Genomic DNA, 23,920 nt, shown 5'->3' on the forward strand with positions numbered 1-23,920 from the left:
CCCCCCCCCCGCCACCAATCCCCAAACCAAAGAAAAGGCTAAACAGTTATACTTCTTTCCTTACCCCTTTCTCCCCCTGCATTGACTATTCTAGCACAAAATGTGGCTAAGCCTTAACTTTATCTGACGTTTAAGTATTTTAGACTTTGGGCAACATCATTTATACATAATGAGGACAGAAAGCTTTTTTGAATTAGCAGAGTGATTTCACCTTGAGAAAACTGAAATGGAAAGAGATGGATAATGGCAGAATCAAGACATTCAGAATGCTAATGGCGAGGTTTCATGGAACAGAAATACAGCAGATCTGGAAGAAATGAGGCAAAGGTGGCAATGCAATTCACTTGAAGAAGTTAGTCACAAAAGCCACAGAGATAGATTTCATTTCATAATCATCTTCAATACATTTAAAAGATTGATAAGAGGCTTGTGAAATGGTATATACACTCTCTTTAAATATAACAATCCTGAGAGCTATCAAATGAGACAGAGATACTGCAGATGACATCTTTTGAATTAATGTCCATTCAATATACAGCACTAATTAAAAAACAACTCAAATAGTAATCTGAATATCACTGGGAATTTTCAGAAGACCATAATTATTTTCACTACCTCAATGCCCAGAATCTGCTACTCTCTCCATGTAGAACAGCATTGTACCCTTCAAGGAACACTGCCATGTTCCTAGCCAGTGTCAGGGCAGCAGAATCTCACCCATAATGAACTGCAGACTCTTTTCTAAGATTGGGTAATGCACTTCTAGCAGGAGGGCACCCTGGCTACAGGGTTACTGTGTTCAGAAGTGTAACAGCAGTGTGCTGGGGAGGCCTGCCTGCACGGTTCTGTGCTTTGGAGGGAAACAACTTAGCTTGCCCAGCTTCCCAGGACAGCCACTGGACAGTCACCTTTCCTAAAGTATACGATCACCTTTTCCCATTTCAACCCTGACTTTTACTGCTTCAATAGATGAATGTAGAAAGTTGCCATAATGAGCTTTGCTAACCACTTGCCAGTGCCCTCATAAGGATTTTATTTTTAACGATTCAGAAGATGCCAAGAAAGAACTGAAAGGTCAAGAACACTGTGCTACAAGAAATGGATATGCTGTTTTGAGGCACTTCAACTTAACATACATGGAGAATGATTTAAATTCCTGGTTTACTGCCTTTTCCTGGACTCTCCAGGGCAAGAGACCTATTAATTTATGTAATGGACCATTAACATGTCCCTGATTACGATATTTACAATTCACAACTATGTTTATGGGTGATTTTGATTCAGTGACATAAATATTATAACAACTCAGTTGGGTAATTCTGCTCCTTTGCTTCGCTCTATTAAAATGAACATGAACAGCAGCACAGAAAGAAATAACTGGTTTAGGCAGATTTCAATCTTCATTATATGAGTCACATTTCGTCCTCCAACCCTTATATTTATCAGTATTTGCTTTTTTCCAACTTTTGCTCTGTGTCTTCAGGCAAAATAATTATAATGTCTCACAGTATTACAGACTGTGATTTAAAGACAAACCTGCTCCATTCTACAACCTTTTACTGGAAATATTCTTCATCTTTTTCCCTAGCATGGGCCAAATCTCATTAGATCACTTTTTCTTCCAGTGAGAGGCACAGCGATCACCTCTCCTAAGAAATATGAGCACATTACAGCTCTAGAAAAACTGCAAATTCAGCTCAAGAAAACATGATACAATGAAGATTTTTAAAATTTGTTTGTAATATTAGATATTCTCAAGTAGGGTATTTTTAACTACCCTTCCAGGCAAGTTCTGTCCCTTGGATGGACAGAAAAAGAGTATAGCTAATAATGTGGGTCTGGCCAGTACCCTATGATCCACCAGAGCAAATACTCTGAAGATTCAAGTCTGAAGAAATACTGAAAAATGGACTCATGTTATCCAGCTTTCAGGGAATCTCTTAAGAAAATTCATACCAACACTCTATGTTTCAGCAGGAATCAATGAAGGCAGATGTGCCTTATGTTAGCACTGATAAAGGTTATTAACTGCTTTCATAAATACTATGTAAAAAGTGTAAAGGGGCCAGAAAAAAATATTGGAAAGATGTGTCCACTTAGCTCTGTGTGGGAAGCACCTGTGCAACTTAAGTCTTTTTTGCAAAGCACAGAAACTGCTTCTCATGTGGATTAATTGAGCATTTCGACAGCAGATGTATCATTTTTATTTCTTAGTGACTTATTCTTTAAATCACTTAGCTTAAATCCGTAAGATCTTCAGTGTTAGATGATCTCAAAACAAGCACATTTAGGATAGACAAGACTTGTTTCAGGATTGTAGGATACTAAAGTGTGTGTGTATATATATATATTTAAAAGATTTAGGATTAATCCTGACTTTCAGAAATAACTCAATACCAATAATTAATTACAATAATTCAGTCATTTTCTGGAAGCATTAGTTTTTGATCCAGTAAGCTATTATATGTGCTAGATGTTCCTGTCATTGCACTGATCCTCAGATATAACAATTTTTCATGATAATTTCACAAAAAAATACATAATCTGAAAAAACAGAAGTCAAATTATGCAAGGCATGAATTTAAATTGTTGAAATCAGTGTAATTCTATACAAGGACTGCTCTTTTGTTGATGGAACAGGGTTTACTTTCAGTGTAGCTTATGTGGCTCTAGAAGCGTTTTAAAATAAGCTCAAAAAGCCACTGTCAATCCAGAACAGTTGCCTGTACATGAGACTTTACAACAGATGTAAGTAATGTGATTTAACCACAGTGATACTGGAGACAAAGTCTTGGGTGACATGACTGTGCACTTTGTACTGAGAGCCAGTAAGTGCTCTTCAAATTTCTATCCTTGTTTTGTTGTGGTTTTTTTTTTCCTCTTTCAGACTAGAGAACCATCCTAGCATGTTGCTACATATTTTTGTTTTGTAATGTGTAAGGACATGACTGAAATATGTGCATTAAACTTTTCAATGACACCATCTTCTGTAAGAATGGGTTAATGAAACCGCAGCATTGACAAAACATGTGCAAACTGTACATGTCACTTATCTCACTAAAATTTCTTATGGTACAATAATGATTTTTCATTTCAATGCTACGGTGTAAGATTTTCTATCACAGTATAGTCAATTTTAACTTTTAATTCAAAAAAGTCTGTAATAGCTATCTATACATTAGGTGTTCTATAAAATACTTCTTTTTGTATTTGTTGGTTATGCATTGTCAACTTAATCAAAGACAGGACAGAAAAGAAATTGGAAAAAAAAGTGCCTTACCCTCATGAAATGAAGAAGAGTTACCCATGGCAAAGAGATGTAAATAGGAAAAGTTGGATGAAAGATGTGTGGAAAGTAAAGTAAAGGCATCACTGAAAACAGGGAAAAAGAAAACAAAAGAAGTGAGGAGGAATGGGGAATGGTTCCTCTTAAGTAATATATTCTGAAGACTAGTTTTCCAATGGTTTTTGTAAGGATTGTGGAAAGAAGCAAAGGCATGAACAACAGTAGTAAAAGCTGCCATTATATCTACAATCAGCAGCAACGTTGCCGAACAGGACTTGCTCTTGTCAGTACAGATTGCAAAATTGTAATCAGTGCTGTATTATCAACAGGCAATTTAAATGTCAAGTCACAACTCTGCAGAACATATTAGCGAAATCAAGCCATGAGCTAACATCTCCATAAAAATAACTTTTTATATATGCAACTGACACTGTTATGCAAAGTATTACACATCACTTCAGCCTGGTTCAAGCATTTGTGACTTTCCTGTCCTGCAAAGTTGGGTGAGAATGTTTTTAAATGTGTTTTTAAAGGTGTGTCATTTTCTGGTTACAAAACACTGATGCACTGGGGGAATATTACTTGGAAAATAAATAGAAAAATGCTGTTTCCAAAACAAGCAATGTTTAAGACAGTGACTTAGAATAGGGGACGTAGACAGAATACAAGTTTTGAACCCCGATTCCTCAATTCCCCTTTGCATATTGCTTCTCAGTTGGTGATGGAATTACTGATTTCTGCTGATTACTTGTTTGTTTTTTGGGAGATGGCATATGGAAGGACCTCGTACCTTCTCTTCCCTTGTCATAAAGGTTTTGGTCTCATCATGATAAAGGAACAAACTTAGAAATCCTTAAAACGTTTTCACAAAATGGAAAACTGTTCTCTATCCAGCTTTAGTATGATTTGCTTTTATAATCAAAACTGTCTCTCCAGTGATTTTGTACATCTCCCTGCTTTGAATGAAGGAACAAGAGCTTCAGACTAGCTATAGGACTGAGAAAGCGACAACCATTACCCAGCTTAATATTGCTAGTGCAAAAAAGTGCTGCAGTATTCATTTTCAGTCCAAGGCTCAACATCAGTACTTAACATAAGCATGAAAGAGGGTGAGGCAACTTGCAACTGACTGCTACTGTGTCCTCTGCCCTCCCCAAGAGCTCTAAGTGCCTGAGACTGATGGAGAAATAAAGAGAGGCCCAGTAACCAGAATGGTCATACACCCGAGCTGCTGCAAAGGCCATTTAACTTCCATTTTCTTCAAAGGCTACTGCTAAGCCCCACCTTGTCTGCCACATAGGTTCACTCCAATTTGTTGTGTAAATTTGGATCACTGAAAAGACATCAAACGGGAGATTTAATCAGATCCATTTTGACTGGAAGGATGAAGCTCGGAGAAGCTGAGGCTGTCCTCCCCACACAGTACATGACACTGGGGCAACACCAGTAACACATATCACAGTTAAATATTATCTGGACTCATAGTGCCTGATCCATTAGTGTTTTGGAATACACTGGACAACTCTACTTGCTCATCCATCATTTTTACTAACCACTCATTTAGCCACAAGATTTCTCCAACTCATTCTTGTCTTTGTAAATAAATAAACATCTAACACATTTATCATAAATCTTTCCTATTACACCGCCCCAGAAACTGTCCTGAACTCCAAACCTCTCCTCATAGTAAATTACATTAATCCACTGTGAATTGTTTTGGCTTAAGTTTTAATTTATTATTCTATCGGCTCTTAAAAAGCTGTTTATTTCTTTAACAATATCTTACATGAGCCATCAAAAGCCTCCTGAAAATTTCTAACAGTTATGATCTTTGAGTACACTTTCATAATACAATAATAATTTATTTATTTCTTTTAATGAGTTGTCTAACAGGCTAGAATGACAAGATCTGCCCTTGTAAATGCCATTCTGGTTTGACCCTATCAAGTTATACGTCTGTAAGTATTCACACTATTTTAACCTCGGGCTCAAGAGGTTCCCCTTGTTAGTGGTAGCAGGAGGTCATCAACTAAACCCTTGCAACATATCTGTGTAGTTTGGTTTATGGACTCTTGTTGGCTCCTATTCTCCATTAAAAACAAACAAACACACACAACTCCACCCCCACCCCCCAAGTTCTGGAAATGAAAAAAAAATATTATAAATAAAATTTCCTACCTAACCTTAAACAGGTTGTTAAAAACCAAACCAAACCAAACCAAAAAACAACAACAAAAAAACCCCAAAACAAACAAACAAACAAACCCCAAAAAAACCCCACACAAAAAAACCCAAAACTGTCTAAGTTTTTATCCTATTAGTGATTCCAAGACAACTAGAACAAGGATTTTTAAAAGTTTACTTCCATCACACCACTATATGGAATTTGCAGTCATAGCTTTATCTTTCAAGTAAACAAAGGCTCACATGCTTTGAAGCAAATTTGTAAACATGGGTAACAAACACTAAATGGTAGCATTTGACTGCAATTCCGTACCATTCCTTGATATTAATCTCTACAATAAAAATGTTCATGCAATTTATCACAAGCTTCTAGCTTTCCAATGTTTATCCCAAGTGAAAATCTGGGAAAAACACACTACTTGCTTTTCCAGAAGAATGTTACTATCATGAACCATAGCAACAGCATAAGATTAAGAAAAAGCAGACATATGGATGGTGAAAGGCTCATAAACCTATGTGAAATCAATTTAGCATTTCATTGTTACACTGCAATTAAAATCCATCTTAACTTAAACCTCTGCTTTCAAGTCTAAAGAAAAGGCAGGTTTGACCGTTGAAAGTATACTATTTTACAGAAAAGTTTTACTTATAAAGCAGTCTGGGTAGAAATCACTGCACCAAAATAACATTTAATGCCACCGGTGAAAAGTATTAACGCTTACACATGCAAGGTACCCTGGTTCTGCCTTTTACAAAAACAGTCTCTGGCAGCACAGCTGCGGCTGCAGAGGAGAGCGACAGCAGCAGCTGTCACAAGCATATTTCTGAGTGGAGGTAGAAGATGGCTGTCGCCGCTTTTGCTTACAGCCCTGGGATAGGAGTCAGAGCAGCTTGCTTTACAAGTGCCACTTACTGCAGCACCCACCCCAGCAAACATCTCTTGCACTGCAAAACTTGAGAAGGAAGGAGGGCGAGAGAAGAGAGAAAAATAACCTATCGTTACTCCTTTCCAGGTGATTTCCCAATTAAACTGTTCATGTTGCAGGAACACAAATAAGAGAAATTTAGATTTCTTTTCATTGGTGTTTTCAGTAAAACTTTTCAGATTGGTCTCTATTTGGTCTTTATTCCCTTTTATTGGAAAGTGTAAAGATTACCAACTGCACCGAACCCACAATCTTTTGCAGCATTAAACATATGGCAGCACTAATATTACATCTGTTAAACACTTATGACTTATTATTGTTGGCCTTCTCACTTGTTTCAGACTTTTAAACAGAAATATGAAAATCCATCCTATCCAAAATATCTCACCATTCCATATTTTCTTTTTCAAAAATTATTTGAACAGAAAACCCCAACAAAACTTTTTTAAGTCAAGAAGAAATGATCCTTTAATCCTGCAGCTAAAATTTGATATAAATGCACTCACATTCATTGCCAAATCCTTAATCTGCCTTTTGGATCATAGCAAAGTCACTAAAAAGCAGACATTTACACCATAAATTTCTTAGGCAAACTATAAAAAGCACTATAACTTACCGATGTCATTGCTTCTTTCAGAGGAGTCTTTCTCTAGAGTGCTGGATATTGTACTGCCCACTAATTCCACTTTTGGACTATCACTCCTGCATTTGGATCAAGAAGAGGAGATATTTTATTTGGGTGTTTGTGCAGGTTACAGTAAATTGCAATTAATAATGAGAGTGAAATATTCTTCCTTTGTAGCACCAGAGTAATAGCAATATGTCAGAGAGCGCAATGTCCAGTAAGCAGACATGGTGTATGGATTAACCTTATCTCATTTCTCCTTAACACCTGTCAAAAAAGCCTATTTTAGACACCGTAGTGTCCTGAATAATTCTTCAGATGTTCACAGCATCTCAACATGAAGGAAGCCTAAGGGCAAAGGGACATTCTTCAACATCTTACTTGTTATTTTTTATAATTAATTGGCTTGCACAAACTATAGCGACTGACTATCTAGAATAATGAAGAAAGAGAGAAAACTTCAAGCTAGCATTGTGCATTTCAGTGGTTCCTGATATTTACTCATAAATGCAGCTCCTCCACCACGTTTTTGCACATTGCTTATAAGATTAGATTATAAATATTGTTTCTGCAGGTCCAAAGAACCAATCTATCTGAAATGTCTTTGGAATAGGCAAATGTCAAGAGTTGTGATAGTTTATACAGAGGCACTATTTTTAAACCAAACAGCAGATCAAACATAAGCAACGCGATTATTCTTTCTTCGTAGAACTTTCTATCCCACAACTACTTAAATTTACTAAAATAATCTGACTACTGAAACAATTAATTAAAAAAGGGCCAACAGCAGGCAAGTAGCTCGGCTTTGCACAGGTCACAAAGACAAACCCTTGTGACATTTACTGTGATAAGAACTGTTCAATTAACGCAATAAATTGTACTTACAATCATTAGCAGGTCACCTAACAAATATCATAGTTTTTCCACAACGACTATTCCCAGTATAGTGCTGTAAAAATTATGATTTACATAAGGTACCCAAATTATGGGTAAAAATATAGATTTGTTCCTCCAGCAACCCAGGCAGATGTGCATTTCTATGAACAGCAATAATTAGCCATTGACAGTCAAATACATAGCAAGCTCCTGAATCTCATTGATTTTTTCATTTGCCTCTGCTTTTGATGCCATAAGCTGATGACAGATGGTCTGAACCTCAACTCATGACAGCCATTTATGAGCAAAACACAAAGTGGCTGGAAACCCCATTTCAGACTTCAGGAAGGCTGTGATAAAGAGCCTGAAAAATTGGTGTTAAAGAATGGAGGAAGCCACAGATTAATTGAACATACATCCTGTTAAACAAAGTGGTAGGGTGACAAGTGTTCTATCAACTAAAAAAGATAGACAACCAGTTTATGACTTGAAAACCAAACTAGTGTACACAGCTATCAATATGGCAGGCAGTTTGCACCACGAAGGAAACAGAAGAAATTTAACACATTCCTAGAAAAATGTATTAATTGTCAAGATGGTAACTAAGGTTATTCTCCAAGTGATCTACCTGATTAATTAGTTTTCTTATCTTTTGGTCTTTAACATTTTTTAAAAAAATTCTTTAGATATTTGTAAATCTGTAAGAAGCAACATAGTTTCCTGGCTATCGGGGCAATGAGCATCTGACTGTGTACTCTGTTTTGCACATATATATTTCCCAGAAAACTGGGAGCACTAATGTGACTTGGAAGCGGTCTAGGAAATGCATGAGTATGTTTTTGGAGGAGATTCTTAGGATGGTGTGATTTAGGGCTGAAAGTCACAACATTTATCATTTGACTACAAATGATACCAAGATATATGACAACAACCCCATAAAACACCCCAACTCTGTTGTTGAAAGAATCAACAGGCTTATTATGCCAATCTACATCTATACTGTTGTGAAAGGACCGGAGCCATTCCTTCTTGGTCACAGCATCTCTCTCCCTCTGCTCGTGCCCATGCAGATAAGCTGTCAGCTTCATCAGACAGATGATAAGCCTGAAAGAAACCCCACACTAATAGAAACCCCCCTGCAAACTGATTAATTGCCATCTGGAGCAACTCCCTGACCCATATGGCTGACCGGCTGCGCAAATGCTGGTGCTAATGTACAGGAGGCTGTGGGAACAGGCTGCCAGGAGGGGCAACCTGCCCCTGTGGCAGCAGCATGGACACAGATTGGTTTAGACTGATTGTAAAAATGCACTTTCTGTAGGTCTTTATGGCTTGCCTACTCCAGAGAATTGACTCATCTGTAAATTGTATAATCACAGGTATGTCTAAATAAGCTGTGAAGCCTTTGGAGTAAATTGACAGCTATTCTCTGCCCCGTATGTTTTTTCTCTTCTATTGCCTTTGAAGCCCTAGCCTACCTCCAAGGAATGAAGATTATATTTATATTTATATTTAAATGGAAAAACTCATCACCACAAGAAATCAGTGAGATACATAAGATGCAAGCCACTTGCTCAGACAGAAAAAAAAAAGTCCTTTTCTGATCAGCAGCTGCCAAGGAAATCTCACAGGCATCACTTCATAACTACAGCAAATTTTACCCCTAGGATCATGTACTGGTTTTAGCTGGGATAGAGTTAATTTTCTTTATAGCAGCCCACATGGTGCTATCATTTGGATATGTGACAAAAACAGTGTTGATAACACAGGGGTGTTTTCCTTTTTGCTGAGCAGTGCTTGCACCATGTCATGGCATTCTCTGCCTCTCACACTGCCCCACCAGTGAGTAGGTTGGGGGTGCACAAGAAGCTGGAGGGGACACAGCTGGGACATCTGACCCCAACTGACCAAAGGGATATTCCATACCATATGGCACTGTGCTCAGCAATAAAAGCTGGGGGAAGGGGGGGATGTTTGGAGTGATGGTATTTGTCTTTCAAAGTCACTGCTACATGTGATGGAGCCCAACTTTCCTGGGGATGGTTGAACACCTGCCTGCCGATGGGAAACAGTGAACTAATTCCCTATTTTGCTCTGCTTGCACGTGCAGCATTTGCTTTATCTGTTTAACTGTCTTTTTCTCAACCCACAAATTTTTTTACTTTTACCCTTTAGATTCTCACCCCCATCCCACTGTGGGGAAATGAGTGAGCGCCTGCGTGGGGCTGAGCTGCCTACCGGGGTTAAACTACATGTCAGCAAACCCTCTCTTTATTCTAATTGTCTTAGGTATGCCATTTCTGGAAATCCATACCAGAAGGCCTTACAAATATTTACTAAACTGAACTGATTAAAAAAACCCCTACCTTTATTGAAGCGACTGCTTCTATTTGAAGTTTCTCATTTCTTAATTATTTAAGTAATTAAAGTCTGTTCCATGGATTATTTCACTATGTGAACTTTCTGCCCTCTTCCTATAAGGCACTCTTAACAAGTTAGAGCTTACCAGGCAGAACCGCTATATGATATAAATCCCTTAATTTGATTGATCTGATAAAGAAATTCATAGGGAAACTGCTAGCACTGTGATCATCAACATGCATCATCATCACCTTAAAAATAATCTTTCCATCTAAGTTTTAATCTAACTACTGTTACAACTAAAATTCTGTCAAATATAATGGTGTTAGATAAAAAAAAAAAAAAAAGCAGCATTTTTATCTGTGCTAGCAGAGTTTGCACAATTAAGAACATAACAGGGTACTGTTTAGATCTGCTTTTTTACTTTAACATAAAAACTAAAATATCTTTAAAAATGCATGGTTTCTTTATATAATTTTGTATTTAGAAAAAGGAAAACAGAAGATCAATAAAACACCCTTCCACAACTCTAAATGTTAAAAATATTTGTAATATGTTTAAAATATTCCAGGCAAAAACAGAAGAAAAGAATAGCTACCCTGTTGCATGCCTAGCCAGTGAACTGAACATTAGTGTATGTATTGGTCTTATCAAGAAAACATCACTTAGCTAAATCTAAAGGTCACAGCAAATACTTCCTTTTCCAAGCATGTCCAAGTGCCCGGCAGGTGTGGACTATGTTCTGGATGAACTGGGCAAGCATGTTCAAAGCAAGTCCAAAAGAAGCTGTGGCAGTGGCACCGGGATAGAAGGGTTAAATTCTTAGAGGTGCACAGCCAAAACACGTCAGTCAGATGAAACTGGCAGTGCAAGGAAGGCACTGTTTTTGTATTTTATGTGTCTCAGATTTCACACTGAGAGCATCTGTTTACTGAACCATATATGGACGAATGAAGGGAACCAATGTCTAGGATTTGTATTTTATTCCATTCTACCCTATACTCCATTCTGGTATTTAATTCACCGTTAGTATACTTGAACTCCAGTATTTCGATGGCAGCTACTTTTTCTAACACGACAATGGTAAAATTATTTCTATGCCTATATTCTAGTATTTCTGCAAGATGTGCAGCTTGTCCGTTTTAGGCAACTGCCTTTTTCCGATTTTCACCTATTTCTATCCACTAGTCATAAAGGAAGTCTACAGTGCACAAATCAGATGTAGCCATCTAGACTTGATTAGGACTATGGGCAAGGCCTTTAGTTTCTGCAACCTCTGCTTTTCCAAGCTCTAGCAGAGATTAAAGGGAGTTGTGTTAGTAAATCCAATTTCTCAGTGCTCCTCAAAGGTTGTAACCACTTTTGATGAAGAGCACGGTGTAACTATAGAATAACAACCAACATTTGAGCATAAATACTTGACAACAGTATTCTGCAGTGGCACCAGCTTAAAGAATATTCTATGAAAACACATGTATTTTGCTAAAAATTGATCTAAAATGATCAAAGAAACCAGACAGAAACCAAGCTGACAGTATATGAAATGTGGATTGTCTAATGCTGTTCCTTGGTACAATCCAAACTTTTGCACTGACTTAGTGCCCCAGCTAAACTGGAATAATTTGAGGTAAAATAAGAAAGTCAACATCAGCACAATATACTGATGCAGATATTTCCCACATATTGTGCAGTAGAAACTATGATGTTGCAGTAACGACATGTTCATCAGTCTAAGACTGTTAGTCCTGAGAAGATAGTTATGATCCAGCCAGATGACTAGAAAGCTTTTCTCGTTTTGTTTTGTTTGTTCTTTAAATACAGTTTACCATGACCTCAATTGTGACATTCACTGTAAAATCTAAATTCTTTGAATGCGTGTTTTTTCCACTAATCCCAAAAGCACTGGACAAAGGAAAACCAATACCTTGTATGAGTCACAGGCACAACTGGTCTTTCTGGTCGTCTGGGAGGCAAGGTACCAGGTCTATTCACAGGGTTTGCTTTGGGTGGTCGAGGTTTCTTCGGAGGTATAGCAGGAACTGAAGGCTTCTGCAAGTCTAACTGTTTTTGCTCTCTCTCTGATCTTTCTTTAAATCAATTATTTCCAGAAAAAAAGAACACGGATATTATTAAGTGGAATTCATTTGCGCTCATAAGTCTACAATTAAACAAGAGATCTTCAACTATATACAAAGACTACGCTGTATATGAAATCTACACTGTATACGAAGAAAAAGCTTATCTCCTTTCCACTTCTGTCCTAAATCATTCTTTATTTAAAGTAACATGTTTACCACAAATCAGTTGTTTGCTCTGCCTAACTGTTCTGCCTGTAATTCCTCACGGCCGATATCTGTGTGCAATGCCTGAATGGAAAGGCTATTTTTTTATTTCTATAAAATAAGAATGTCAAAAAATTACATACCACATGGAACAGTTTCCCATGAACACAAATTCTATCAATCAAATTCTAATATGAAACAATATTAAGTTAGAAGGTCACAAAAATAATTATGCTGGATATTCTTAACATCTCTTGAACAAAGAAATACCGGTGGGGGGGTGGGGAGTGTGTTTCAAGTGAACTACAGTTAAATGAAAATACAAGCATTAAAATTTAGCGATGTTTGGCAGGATGTAGACCCCTCAGAAAAATCAGACCTTTTATTTAAATTTGTAAGCACAGAGTCACATGCTGAATTTTTCATCTTGCCAGTGAAAAACTGGATCATTTGCAGAACTGATTATGCATACTTAGAAAGTTCCACAATACTAATATCCAATGCCAAACACATAATGCCTGTGAGTGTGTAAAGTACAATACACATAATTAACTCTTGCAAATAATATGCTCTAAATTCATAATACAAAACAAACATGTAAACACATTTGCCACACCATAGGAAACCTGATTCTTCTTAAAGAAAGGACAAAACTCTCAAAGGGACTGAAGCTTTGTTCTCTGTGTATCCTACTATGTCAACACCTCACTTCCCTTGACAACACGATGATATGCCATGAATATTACACCTCTGTATATATGTAGGAGGTACTGGGAATGTTACAGGGTACTGATTAATGGGTTCTAGGTTTCAGTCTGTGAGGAACATGGAATAAATCACCAGAAATACAATCCACATTAGATTTAGAATAATCAAGTAAGTGACTGTTGTTCACAGGCCCTTTTTCAGTACATTTTCAGGTGATGCAATTGTTGGGTCCTCTGCAACACTGAAACTTTTACAGTGTATTGTGTAATTTTTACACACCTACTCCTATGACAATTTATACCATGTCAGTGTCCAGGAATCTAAACAATGTATGAGGGAAAGGCTGGGTGATGTACCAACATATAGCATAAAGAACATTCCTGTGCCACCCCTGCTGCCACTTCACACCAAGCAATTTCTGCCACTCCCCAGTACTCCAGAAATGTAGGCATGACTCCTAAGGCCTCTTTTCAACATTTAGGAAAGTTACAGTTATTTACACCCTGGGACAGTAACGTATTTAAACTTCTTCCACCATTTTGACAGCTGGCTTTGTAATCCAGAAACAGAAAGCAAATGGTTTTATTGTTAAGATAACCATGAGAAATAGTGAAAACCACGAGAAGTAGTGCACATAACCAAAAGTAAACATACATAGACAAAACTGCTGTCAGAGTGCTAAGAGATATATCCAGAAACAGACCTTGTTGCAAATATGAATATCCTGTCACTAAATTATAACTGCGTATTACACATTTAGTCATGTGCATACACGTGCCTTTTAAAAGGCTGCAAGTCTGAATACTTAAAAGTTAAGAAATCTCACAAACTTGTCTGTACAATCTAATAGTCCACGTAATTGTATGAAACTTGACACCACCTTCAATTAGAGAATGAGTGTAACTATTTTCCTCGGACTATTCAGAATGGACAATGAACACACTGAAACCATTAAATGAAACCATAAAATTTGCTTGTCACTGCTCTGTGTGGTATTGTGACCCATTTCTTGTTCAAACCTGTCTTTAAAGACAGATTTTTTTCCATTTCTTCATAGGCTTGCCTGTGACTTTTGTGACTATGATAATGGAGTGATTCATAACCATTAGTGACTATATCTTCACAAAAACCCCCTGTAACAGGAAAACCACCAACCTTGCTTTTAAATAGAGAAGCAAGGCATATAGATGTTAAGAAAAAAGTACATACTAATCTGGGGTATCTTAGTTGATCAAGGGTTTTACTGAGGAGAGAGCTTTTTAGTCAGCATTTTAAGTATTGAGAGCATCTCTCCCCTTGACTTCAGTTAAAGCTGCAAGTACTTAACAGCTCTGGATTGGCACAACTCAATATGCTGAATTTAGTCCAAAAGCAACAATGAGATTCTTTCCAAAATGCTTATCATCACACATCTATCAGAGTGGGAAACAAAGATCCAAACAATGCACTTAATGAAAACAGACGGAGAAATGAGGATGTGCATTGGTTCTACCTCCCATCTCTCTGCAAAGAGCAGGCAGGAAAGCACATTTCATACCTTTTTCTTCTGTTCGATTAGGAAGACATTCTGGCCTTTCAGGAGGTACCTTTTTGATTTCATGCTTTCGATCTGTGGTACCTGACAAAGAAAGGAAAATTTGGAATTCTGAACAAATCAACAGACCAGCATATATGGCCACGTAAGATTTAATTCTGCCATTTCTAAGGCTTTTTACATTCTCCAATTTGAAAATGTCTTGCTAAAACTGAACATAAATCTAGTTTCAAGTATTTGCTTACACCATAATGACAAAAAAGCAACTGGATGTTAATGTTTTCACAGTCAAGTTCAGTTACTAAAGCATGCACATCTAAAGAATAGACACTTTCAGAGATCATTCTGTGAAAAATAAAGGAAAATAAAATTCAGTAACTACAGATTTTTAAATGTGGACAGATCCTATACCATTGTCGATATATTTAAGAGCAATTCAACAGTGCAGAGAGTCATTAGGAATAAATCAATTAATTGGGCATTTCTGCCAAGAGAATACTAAATATAGATTAATATACAGGGCTTATTTTACATTAAGTTAAAATACCTCTCTTTTTCACCTCTAGTAATAGCTGTTCACTTCCACATATTAGAAGGATAAGAATAGTAGTACTGACAGTACTCTGCACGACTATTTTAATTGACAGCTTCAGCCTGGAGGTGTAAGCCTCTGCTGCCTTCTGCCTCTGTACTAGAGACCCTGACATACTGTCTTCTCTTGCTACAAGGAATATGGGAACTTGTGGCACCAACAATGGGAAGATTTTGCAAAAATTTCCTGGCACATGCAAGATGCAATCTTCTAGTTCCTGTATTATAAGAAATACTTTATATTGGCTTTGTTGCACTGGCTGACTACTAGGTGCTAATGCCATTTCAACTTCGTAGTGTTGAAAACTACTTTAGGTAACACTATTAGTATTTCAATAAAAATTACAGCAGATGACATCCAAGAAAAGCAGAGGAGGCAGGGCAGGGAACACAAGGCAATTTTTTGCTTCATACTATTCTATTATATGCAGTTCTCAAGCACATTTACATTTTCTGAATATGCTGCTGCAATTCTCTTCTGCAGCTGGTTCCTAGAAATCAGTACTCATCAGTGGTGATCACCAGCCATTTTTTTTTATATAACTGCGCTGCTGGACAGGCAACACTTGTATCACTTGTAAATAATACTGAACTGCCATTTCATGGTTGGATTCAATGATCTTAAGGGTCTTTTCCAACCTAAATGATTCTATGAAAAATGCTTCACTCCTGAGAGGAGAAACTGTTGCTAGAAACCAATTAAAGCCTTTCTAAACAGAAGTTATGCAAAGCACACGTCAACATATTGATAATCTTGCACGTACTACTGTGTTCAAGACAAAAAGAGACCCAAGTCTATATATGCAATTACAGTAAGATTAACAGCCACCATTAACATACAGAGGGACATTCTCAGCCCATGTCTAAAAGAATGAGCCTACGAACACTGAGGAGCTCCCAGGCTCAGGTGTATTTCCTGCCTGGGTTGTGATCCCCAAATTAACTAGTACCCAGGCAGGCCCCATGATCCTGCCTTAGCTCCCAGGAGAAGGTCACCTGCAAGGAAGCTCTGGTGAACTCCATACCAGCTCCCAGAGGGACTCAAAAGTGCATTCCCACACTCCAGTCTAGACACAGGTGTACTGCTTATCTCAGCTACCCAGTGAAAATGCCTACTGCTTTACAATGACTATGTAAGGACACATGCTCCAAACTTGGGTTCTTCAGTTTTCACCTTACTTTGTAAAGCAGTCTGGTGCAGACAGCCCTGGCAGTCTACTGTGGTGCAGAATTTGGAAATACAGCCAAACTTCCAGCTATATAATACAAACTGGACACCTCCTTTACATATGTGCTTTTTGTACTACAAAGACCAATTCTAATTCTCTGCTATGATTTCATGCTCTGCATCAAAAGATACTGATATTTAATTATTTAGGCTGCAACTGACAGTTCTCTATTTATCACACTATGATTGGTTAAATACGCAGAAACATTACTGGAAGTTGTTACGTACTATCAACAGTAAGGCCTGACATGGGGATGTAGTAAAATACAGATCTTGTGTCCTGGCTTTGGCTGGGATAGAGTTCATTTTCTTTCTACTAGCTGGTACAGTGCTGAGTTTTGGGTTTAGTATGAGAATAATGTTGATAGCAACAACTAAAACCACAATGTTGATTGTGGTTTTAGTTGTTACTAGGTAGTATTTATGCCAAGTCAAGGATTTTTCAGCTTCTCATGCCCTGCCATCAAGAAGGCTGGAGGGGCACAAGAAGTTGGGAGGGGACACAACCAGGACAGCTGACCCAAACTGGCCAAAGGAATATTCCATACCATATGATGTCATGCCTAGTATATAAACTGGGGGGAGTTAGCTGGGGAGATGGGGGCAGATTGCCACTTGGAGCATCAGTCAGTGGGTGGTGAGCAATTGCACTGTGCCTCATTTGTCTTTCTTGGGTTTTATTTCACTCTCTTTTTGTTATCTTCCATTTCATCCTCCTCCTCCTCCTTATTTTTATTGTTTTTATTATATTTTTCATTTTGATTATTACACTGTTTTTATCTCAACCCATGAGTTTTATTTGGTTTTCTTTCTCCTCCCCATCTCACCACAGGCTGGTGAGGAGTGAGTGAGTGGCTGCGTGGTTCTTAGTCGCTGTCTTGGGTTAAACCACAACCTCTCAATAAAGTGGTAATTTGACAAAGTAGGGGATGTCAGGATGGTAATAAACACAGGATGATTTTCACCTCTAAATACATTTCAGAAGAAACTCTTGTGTATAATAAGCCAGGACTTGTCAAAGACTGAGTGTGAAAACAAAGAACAGCAATAGCCTTAGCTTTGCCATAGACTTAGATGGTCTTACTCAAATTGTTTGCATCCTTTATGCATCCATTTTTCCTTCTGAAAATGGGCACATTATCCTGCTATGGTGACACAGCTAATGCGTTGGATATAAATAGGTACAAACATATTAAAAGCATTATCCTCTAATTATAGGAGTATAAATTGAAATAAACATAATGTTTTATAGAGCTTTTCTTAAACATGTCAGGCTGTAACCAGCTGTCACCAAGACATCTTTAGTATGCAACCACCACTAGATGGCAAAGTTATACTGCTCTCTCTGGACACTGTTACTCACAGATCTTAAAATTTGTGGTTTTAGGAGTCTCAGGACAGAATGAGGAATAAAACATGGTGTCAATAAGCAAACCAAATATTTATAGTCATGATTCTGTAGTCAAAGAACTGCTTGACAAATTCAAACTAGTTAAATTATAGCCTATTGATTCACAGTAAATTGTACACTGGTCTAACTTGTTCCTCTATTAATAGATCAAGACTGTAGGAGAGGGAAATTTACTTTTTAAAGCACTGAAAGCTGGAACAGACCACACTGAGAAAAAAAAATCTTGCTAGATTGGATGTGTTCGTTTTGGTTTTTTAATGTGTGCCAGCAGTGGGGGAAGAGGTGGTGCTGCTGCAGAATTTTAACAAACTGACTGGAGTTAAGGGATTAAAGAATTCCAGCCATAGTCATGTTTCCACCACAACTACAATAGAAATAAAAACTCTGAGAGCATCCCATGCCTTGTGATTTTACATGAATGGAACAGGAATTTGGTTTCTGAGGTCAGAACTTTCAAGTGCATAGATACTTTAACTGTTTCTAAGTTTCACAGAAAGAATAAATTGTGCGGGCACTTTTGAAAATTTGTACTGAGAGGTTGTTTTAAAAGTACAAATAGAAGTGGTGTCATCTCTCTGGATTTATACATGATCCAGTCTAACATATTTCAAAACCAGCTTTGCTAGCACTCATCTGTTTGGAAAATATAATCAATTCCTTAATACATTTGCAACACCATTATCTAGATAACCAAATTCAGGATAATTCCTTTTAGTTTTATAGTTATGGCTATAAAGTATCAGAAACCAAGAATTTAATTATGGCACAGAACCTGGAGACAGGCAGGCAGCTCCAGCATTCATGCACATCTGTAAGATTTAGATTGCAACTCAGATGGGGTCACTGTATTACAGCCAAGTTCTCTGACACTACCTTATAGATATGCAGAAAAGCTCTTTATCTCTGGAATAAATCAGATCTGTAGGTGTAAAGTGAATGCAGTTTCCTTCTGCAGGTATTATCAGACTCCAACATATTGGGTCTATACTGCAAAGACATGCACACAACCAATTTCAGTCAAGGAATGGAACCAGAGAACTTTAAAAAACAAAGTATCTTGCTTGCTCTGACTTAACACGTTGAAGGAGTAAAATGTTATTTTAAAATGGCGTGGATAGCTGCTTGCAATAAATTTTAAAAGCACACCACAGTCTTTCAGAGTTATCACCTTTTGCCATTTGAATCCGATTTATTAGTTGTTGTCTAGACACTTTCTGCTTATCAGTTTTGATACAAATGAATTCTAATACATTTGAATACACTTAATTAGATTGAAATGTGCTCACTGACACGTGCTGTACAAAATCAGCTGTACCTCACCTGATCCTTGTTTGATGACAGGAGCTGATGGAGGTGGTGGTTTCTTCGGTCTCTAAAATTTAATAAGGGAAGAAAACAGATTGTCTCAAAATGCCTGTAAATCTCATTCATAAGGTTGGAGTTAATCATACATTGCTTAGCATTAATAATTACAAGTCTTGGTCACATATTTCCCCTGAAATAACTTCATTAAAATGGATTTGAAGAGAGAAAATAGCATTGACAAATAAAATCACATTTTTCTACTTTAGCAATTGAAATGTTTTGCTGAGGGTAAAGAAAAAGTCCAGTTTATGTGCCTTAAGATTAGAGAAATACATGAATGTTGATTTACATCAGTAAAGCTATTTATTCCAACCTATTTTGGAAAAAATCAAACACAAATAAACAAATGTGGCAAAACCTGAAGTGTTTTTTCAGATTCATAAATAGCAAAAATGCAAACCACAGGAAATGCTGCAAAGGTTACAGTGTATTCACTCACTGTGATACTTCTACAGCTCCAGTTGTGAAAGACAGTTATGAAGAGTTTTAGATGTTTGGTGAAATGAAATAAATTCCAACCAATCTGTTCTTTTTACTTCAACATTATCTCTTATGCCTATTTTCCTAATAGATCTGCTATGGTATGGCTGAGAAACATGACCCCCAAATCAGCACCAGAATTGTTTCTCTTACCCCTGCAGGCTAGGAAAGGAGTGGCTCAGTTCAGCCTCTGCCCTAGAACTCTCAAGTCTTGATCTAAATGTTGACAGGGGGCAGGTTTTTTATGAAGGCTAAGACCCTGCCACTCACCCTTCCTGGCAATTTCTCTCAAATCTAGCAAATGCTTTCATCTCTGGAGAAAAAAAAATAACCTGTTTTGCACAGATTGAGTAAGTCTAACAGCTTAAATCTCTGAAGTTGCCATCCTTCAAGCCTTGGGTTTCTCCTACCACCTTATCCTAACCAGACCACCTCCTGCCATCAACCTAAGAAAACTGCGGCCAAGAACTGAGGAGTGCAGAGTTGTCTTTTCCAGACTGGTTGCGGTGGGCTATCATCCACGAACAGTGAGTACCTTATACTCTCAGAGACACTTCTTCAAGAATTTAGGTAGCGTGGTTCAAGGTTTAAATGCAGAAAAGTACAGAAAAATGTGGAAAGGAGACAGGGACAACAAATGTCTTGTGACAGCAATTGGGAGTTTGGTAGATAATGGCTGCAGAGTGAAATAGTTGGTCCTGAGGATCCAACGGCACAATATACACATTTGGGGGTTTATTCTGGAGTGGTGTGAGCCTGATCTCATTGACTGTCCATGGGTCAGCAGTTGGGATATATGAGGTGCACTCCTTTCACACATCTTTTGGCTTAGTTTTCATCTGAAAGGAGTCTAGTTCATGTCCCTTGAGAGTTGTCTTTGAGGCAAACCAAAGCATAGCAAATGCAGATGGACAAGTGAGAGATTCACTACAAATCCCACTCCTGATTAAAACTAAATCACTAATGTAGATAAAGGAGAAAGGATCCTATAGTTCATTAGACAATGTGGCTTTATGTGGAGGCTGATGAGGGAAATACATTGTTTCCAAAAGTCAGACAAAGATCAGAAAGGATGCAGTGTGAAGGAGCCTTAAGACTGCTGAGGGAAACATGGAGAAGCAGAGAGAAATTACAAGGGTCTGTGGCTAGATAACCAGGAAGCTGATGGAGACAGACTAGAAATGAAGCCAACAGAAAGGAAACCAGAACTGGTTGGGCAAGAAGAGATCAAAACTATAGAGCAGGGACAAAGAGTGAGAGGGGAGAAGAAAACAAGTTGGATAAAAAAATTTGATGTAGGGATAGAAAGTAAATCCAGATGGTGATTTAGACTCAGGTAGTAAGGCCCAGGGGAAAATTCTGTAATTGAGACCACCTGAGAGGCAGAGACTGGGACCAGGCAGTGAATAGAAAAGGCCTGGGACAAATAGCCATGTGTGGAAAAGAATCAGGATTGGAAAACTGGGGACTGAACAAAGAGACAGGAAAAGATCCCAAGCTTTTGTTCAACAAGCAGAAGAAATACTTCAACAAATATTTTCAGACCATGGGATGGAATCCAAGGTTTCTGGATCACATCAGAAAATACCTGAAAAAAAACACTGGAAAAGTATCTATTTCCTTCCCTTTTAGCACAGATTCAAGCAAAGACAGACAGTCTATAGTCCTACTAGTTACTTACTCATGTGGCCACCAGATCTGTGCTATTTTAAAAATTTATAAAATTTTATTCTTCACATTTACAGCAAACTCAGCTGCAATTTCTATGTGTCTGAGTATTTTTCTGCCAGTTATATTCATTGTACTCTGAAGAAAGAAACACTTAAAGATATATAATTTATAAGTTAAAGAAGACTGAATACATTTCCCTGTGAAAAATATGGTTAAGACTAAGATTTTTTTCTAATATAATAGACACACAATGTCTTAAGGTTTATGATTTTTGCCTCTTCTGGAAATCACCTTCTCTTATTATTAGGCCTAAAGCCAGGATATCCACTCTATTATGAAACTGCGTTTTCATCTCCCAGAGGTTTTGCTGCTTTTCTAACTTCATTTTCAGTAATTATCATGTTAGCTTCTGTTAGATGTTTAATAGTTGCTTTATTAAGCTTTCTAAGTTATTTAATTTTTGCCTCTGGCATCCAGTTTTATTACCAAAGATTGAAGCCCAGTGTCAGTAAGTCTGTTTTATCACAGACAGCTTGCACTGTCATTGTGAAATACTCATCAAAAGCCTGACAACAAGCTCATAATATCCCACTAATGACTGAAAAGGTTCCTAAAAATGGAATGTACTTCTGGTAGAAGTAATCCATTACTTTTTTCTAGGAAGCCACAGGATTTCTAAATACTGTTTGGCAAATAACAATGCCATCTCTTTCAAATAAATAGAAGCTGAAAAGTCTTCTGCACTGATTTTATACCCTCTTTTTTAATAATTATGAGAGAGGTAAGGAAACATACCTCTGAGATACCAAAAACTCACTGTTGTCTTTCAAATCTCACAGTTAAAATTTCACCCTTTTCATTCTGGAACAGTGCTTGATGCTGTCCATCAGCATGCAGATGATACACTAACTTTTCATACTCCACCACAAAAACAATGGAGAAGAATTAACAATTCTGGTCATCACTGCATCACCTGACAGTAAATTACCCTGGGACCTCCAGTTCATCTCTCTCTCAAACTTAAAACACAGGACAGAGGACTTTCAGAGCAACATAGTGGAGGCAGGCTGACTGGATAGGCCAACCACATCCTTCAAAGAAACTCCATGACTTTGAGTGCCACATGTTCTCTTCATTGATGCTTTGTAATCCTGAAATTTGTTTCTCTTAATGACTTGTTATTAAGTTAGAAGTAAAACTTTGTCAAATCACATATCTGAAAGAATTTCTTTGAACTTCGTTTTCTTTCTGTATTCTACAGTGAAAAGGAAAGAATACCTTGCTTACCTCTTTTTCAAAATCAGAAGGAAGAAGCTTGACAAAGTTATCTGGAAACACACCTCGTCTGCCATTGAGTTCACCTTCCCACCAACCCACATCAATGCAATCCTAAAAAATAGTAAAATAAAATTAAAACCGCAATATGCTTGTGTGCTGAACAGATCTGTATATTGAAGTGCTCTTTTGCATAATGTCCTGCCTTCTTGCTAGAACATGACAATTTACTGGAGTGCCAGGTTAACAGGGTAATCTACCAGATAAAACTTCAGTAATCACCCTGCATTATATTATCACAGGGAGCAGCTAGGAAGGAACAATAAACATGCTGTAAGAGCTCAAGAGCTTGTCTGTATTTAAAGCAAAACACTATTTCACCATTTGATCTATTAAACCAGTCAACATACTGAGCACGTATGATACTACTCTCTGACTTCATTTCACAGAAAGACAATAACTTAATTAAGCACTGTAGATCCCAGGAGGTAAAAATGCTCGTTTATTTCCCATACTTTCACGAAAAGCTTGACACGTTAGAATTATTAAATTTAATCACAGTCCAATTAAGAAGGCATTATAAACCTGATCAATAACAGCATCACCCTTTTCTGCCTCATTTTTGAGTAGCACAATGCAGTGTGTAGCAAAACAGCGTACAGCTAAATGCTCGCAATAAGTGAACTACTATATCAGTGAGTCTAAATGACGAAAAAAATAGTACAGTTATTTTGGTAATGAAGAATAATAGTAACAGAATCCACAATCATTTTAGAGAAGGTTAGAATTGTTTCTTAAATCCTGGATGTTAAGCTCTATGTTCACTTATTTTTGTGTTGCTAAAGGGAACACTTCCAGTTGAGATTTTCTACATTCTTTTACCCTGAAAGCTGTAGGTGAACCAATTCCAAAACACAATTATGGGAAAGTGACCCACTGTCTGCTCAGTCTTAAAACCATTTCAGCCAATTTTGGCAGTTTTCTCTGGCAAACCTTTCTATCCTTGAGCAGTAGACTTAAATCTTCATGTGTCTCAGAGTCATGCAATAAGTATTACACACCTGAGACATGAGGAAAAGTGAAATCCCACAAACGGTGCATGGGTTGGACACGACAC

At 37.5% G+C, this 23,920-nt stretch overlaps 1 protein-coding gene across 7 annotated transcripts in view; it reads right to left on the minus strand.

Moving 5' to 3' along the window:
• Positions 1-23,920, minus strand: part of SH3KBP1 (SH3 domain containing kinase binding protein 1) — a 201,684-nt gene that overhangs the window by 12,111 nt on the left and 165,653 nt on the right. For all 7 annotated transcript variants that reach the window (XR_003398469.1, XM_026849086.1, XM_026849077.1 and 4 more), the window contains 5 exons: positions 22,816-22,917; positions 19,333-19,384; positions 14,786-14,866; positions 12,183-12,345; positions 7,013-7,098 (listed from right to left, as the gene is read on the minus strand). Coding sequence is in view for 6 of the 7 variants with exons in the window: in XM_026849086.1 (XP_026704887.1) it covers positions 7,013-7,098; positions 12,183-12,345; positions 14,786-14,866; positions 19,333-19,384; positions 22,816-22,917 (484 nt within the window). In the remaining variant the exon portion in view is untranslated. The remainder of the gene's footprint in view (positions 1-7,012; positions 7,099-12,182; positions 12,346-14,785; positions 14,867-19,332; positions 19,385-22,815; positions 22,918-23,920) is intronic.

Source organism: Athene cunicularia (assembly GCF_003259725.1).
Source record: "Athene cunicularia isolate RWA chromosome 1 unlocalized genomic scaffold, athCun1 chr1_part1, whole genome shotgun sequence".
Classification (NCBI taxonomy): domain Eukaryota; kingdom Metazoa; phylum Chordata; class Aves; order Strigiformes; family Strigidae; genus Athene; species Athene cunicularia.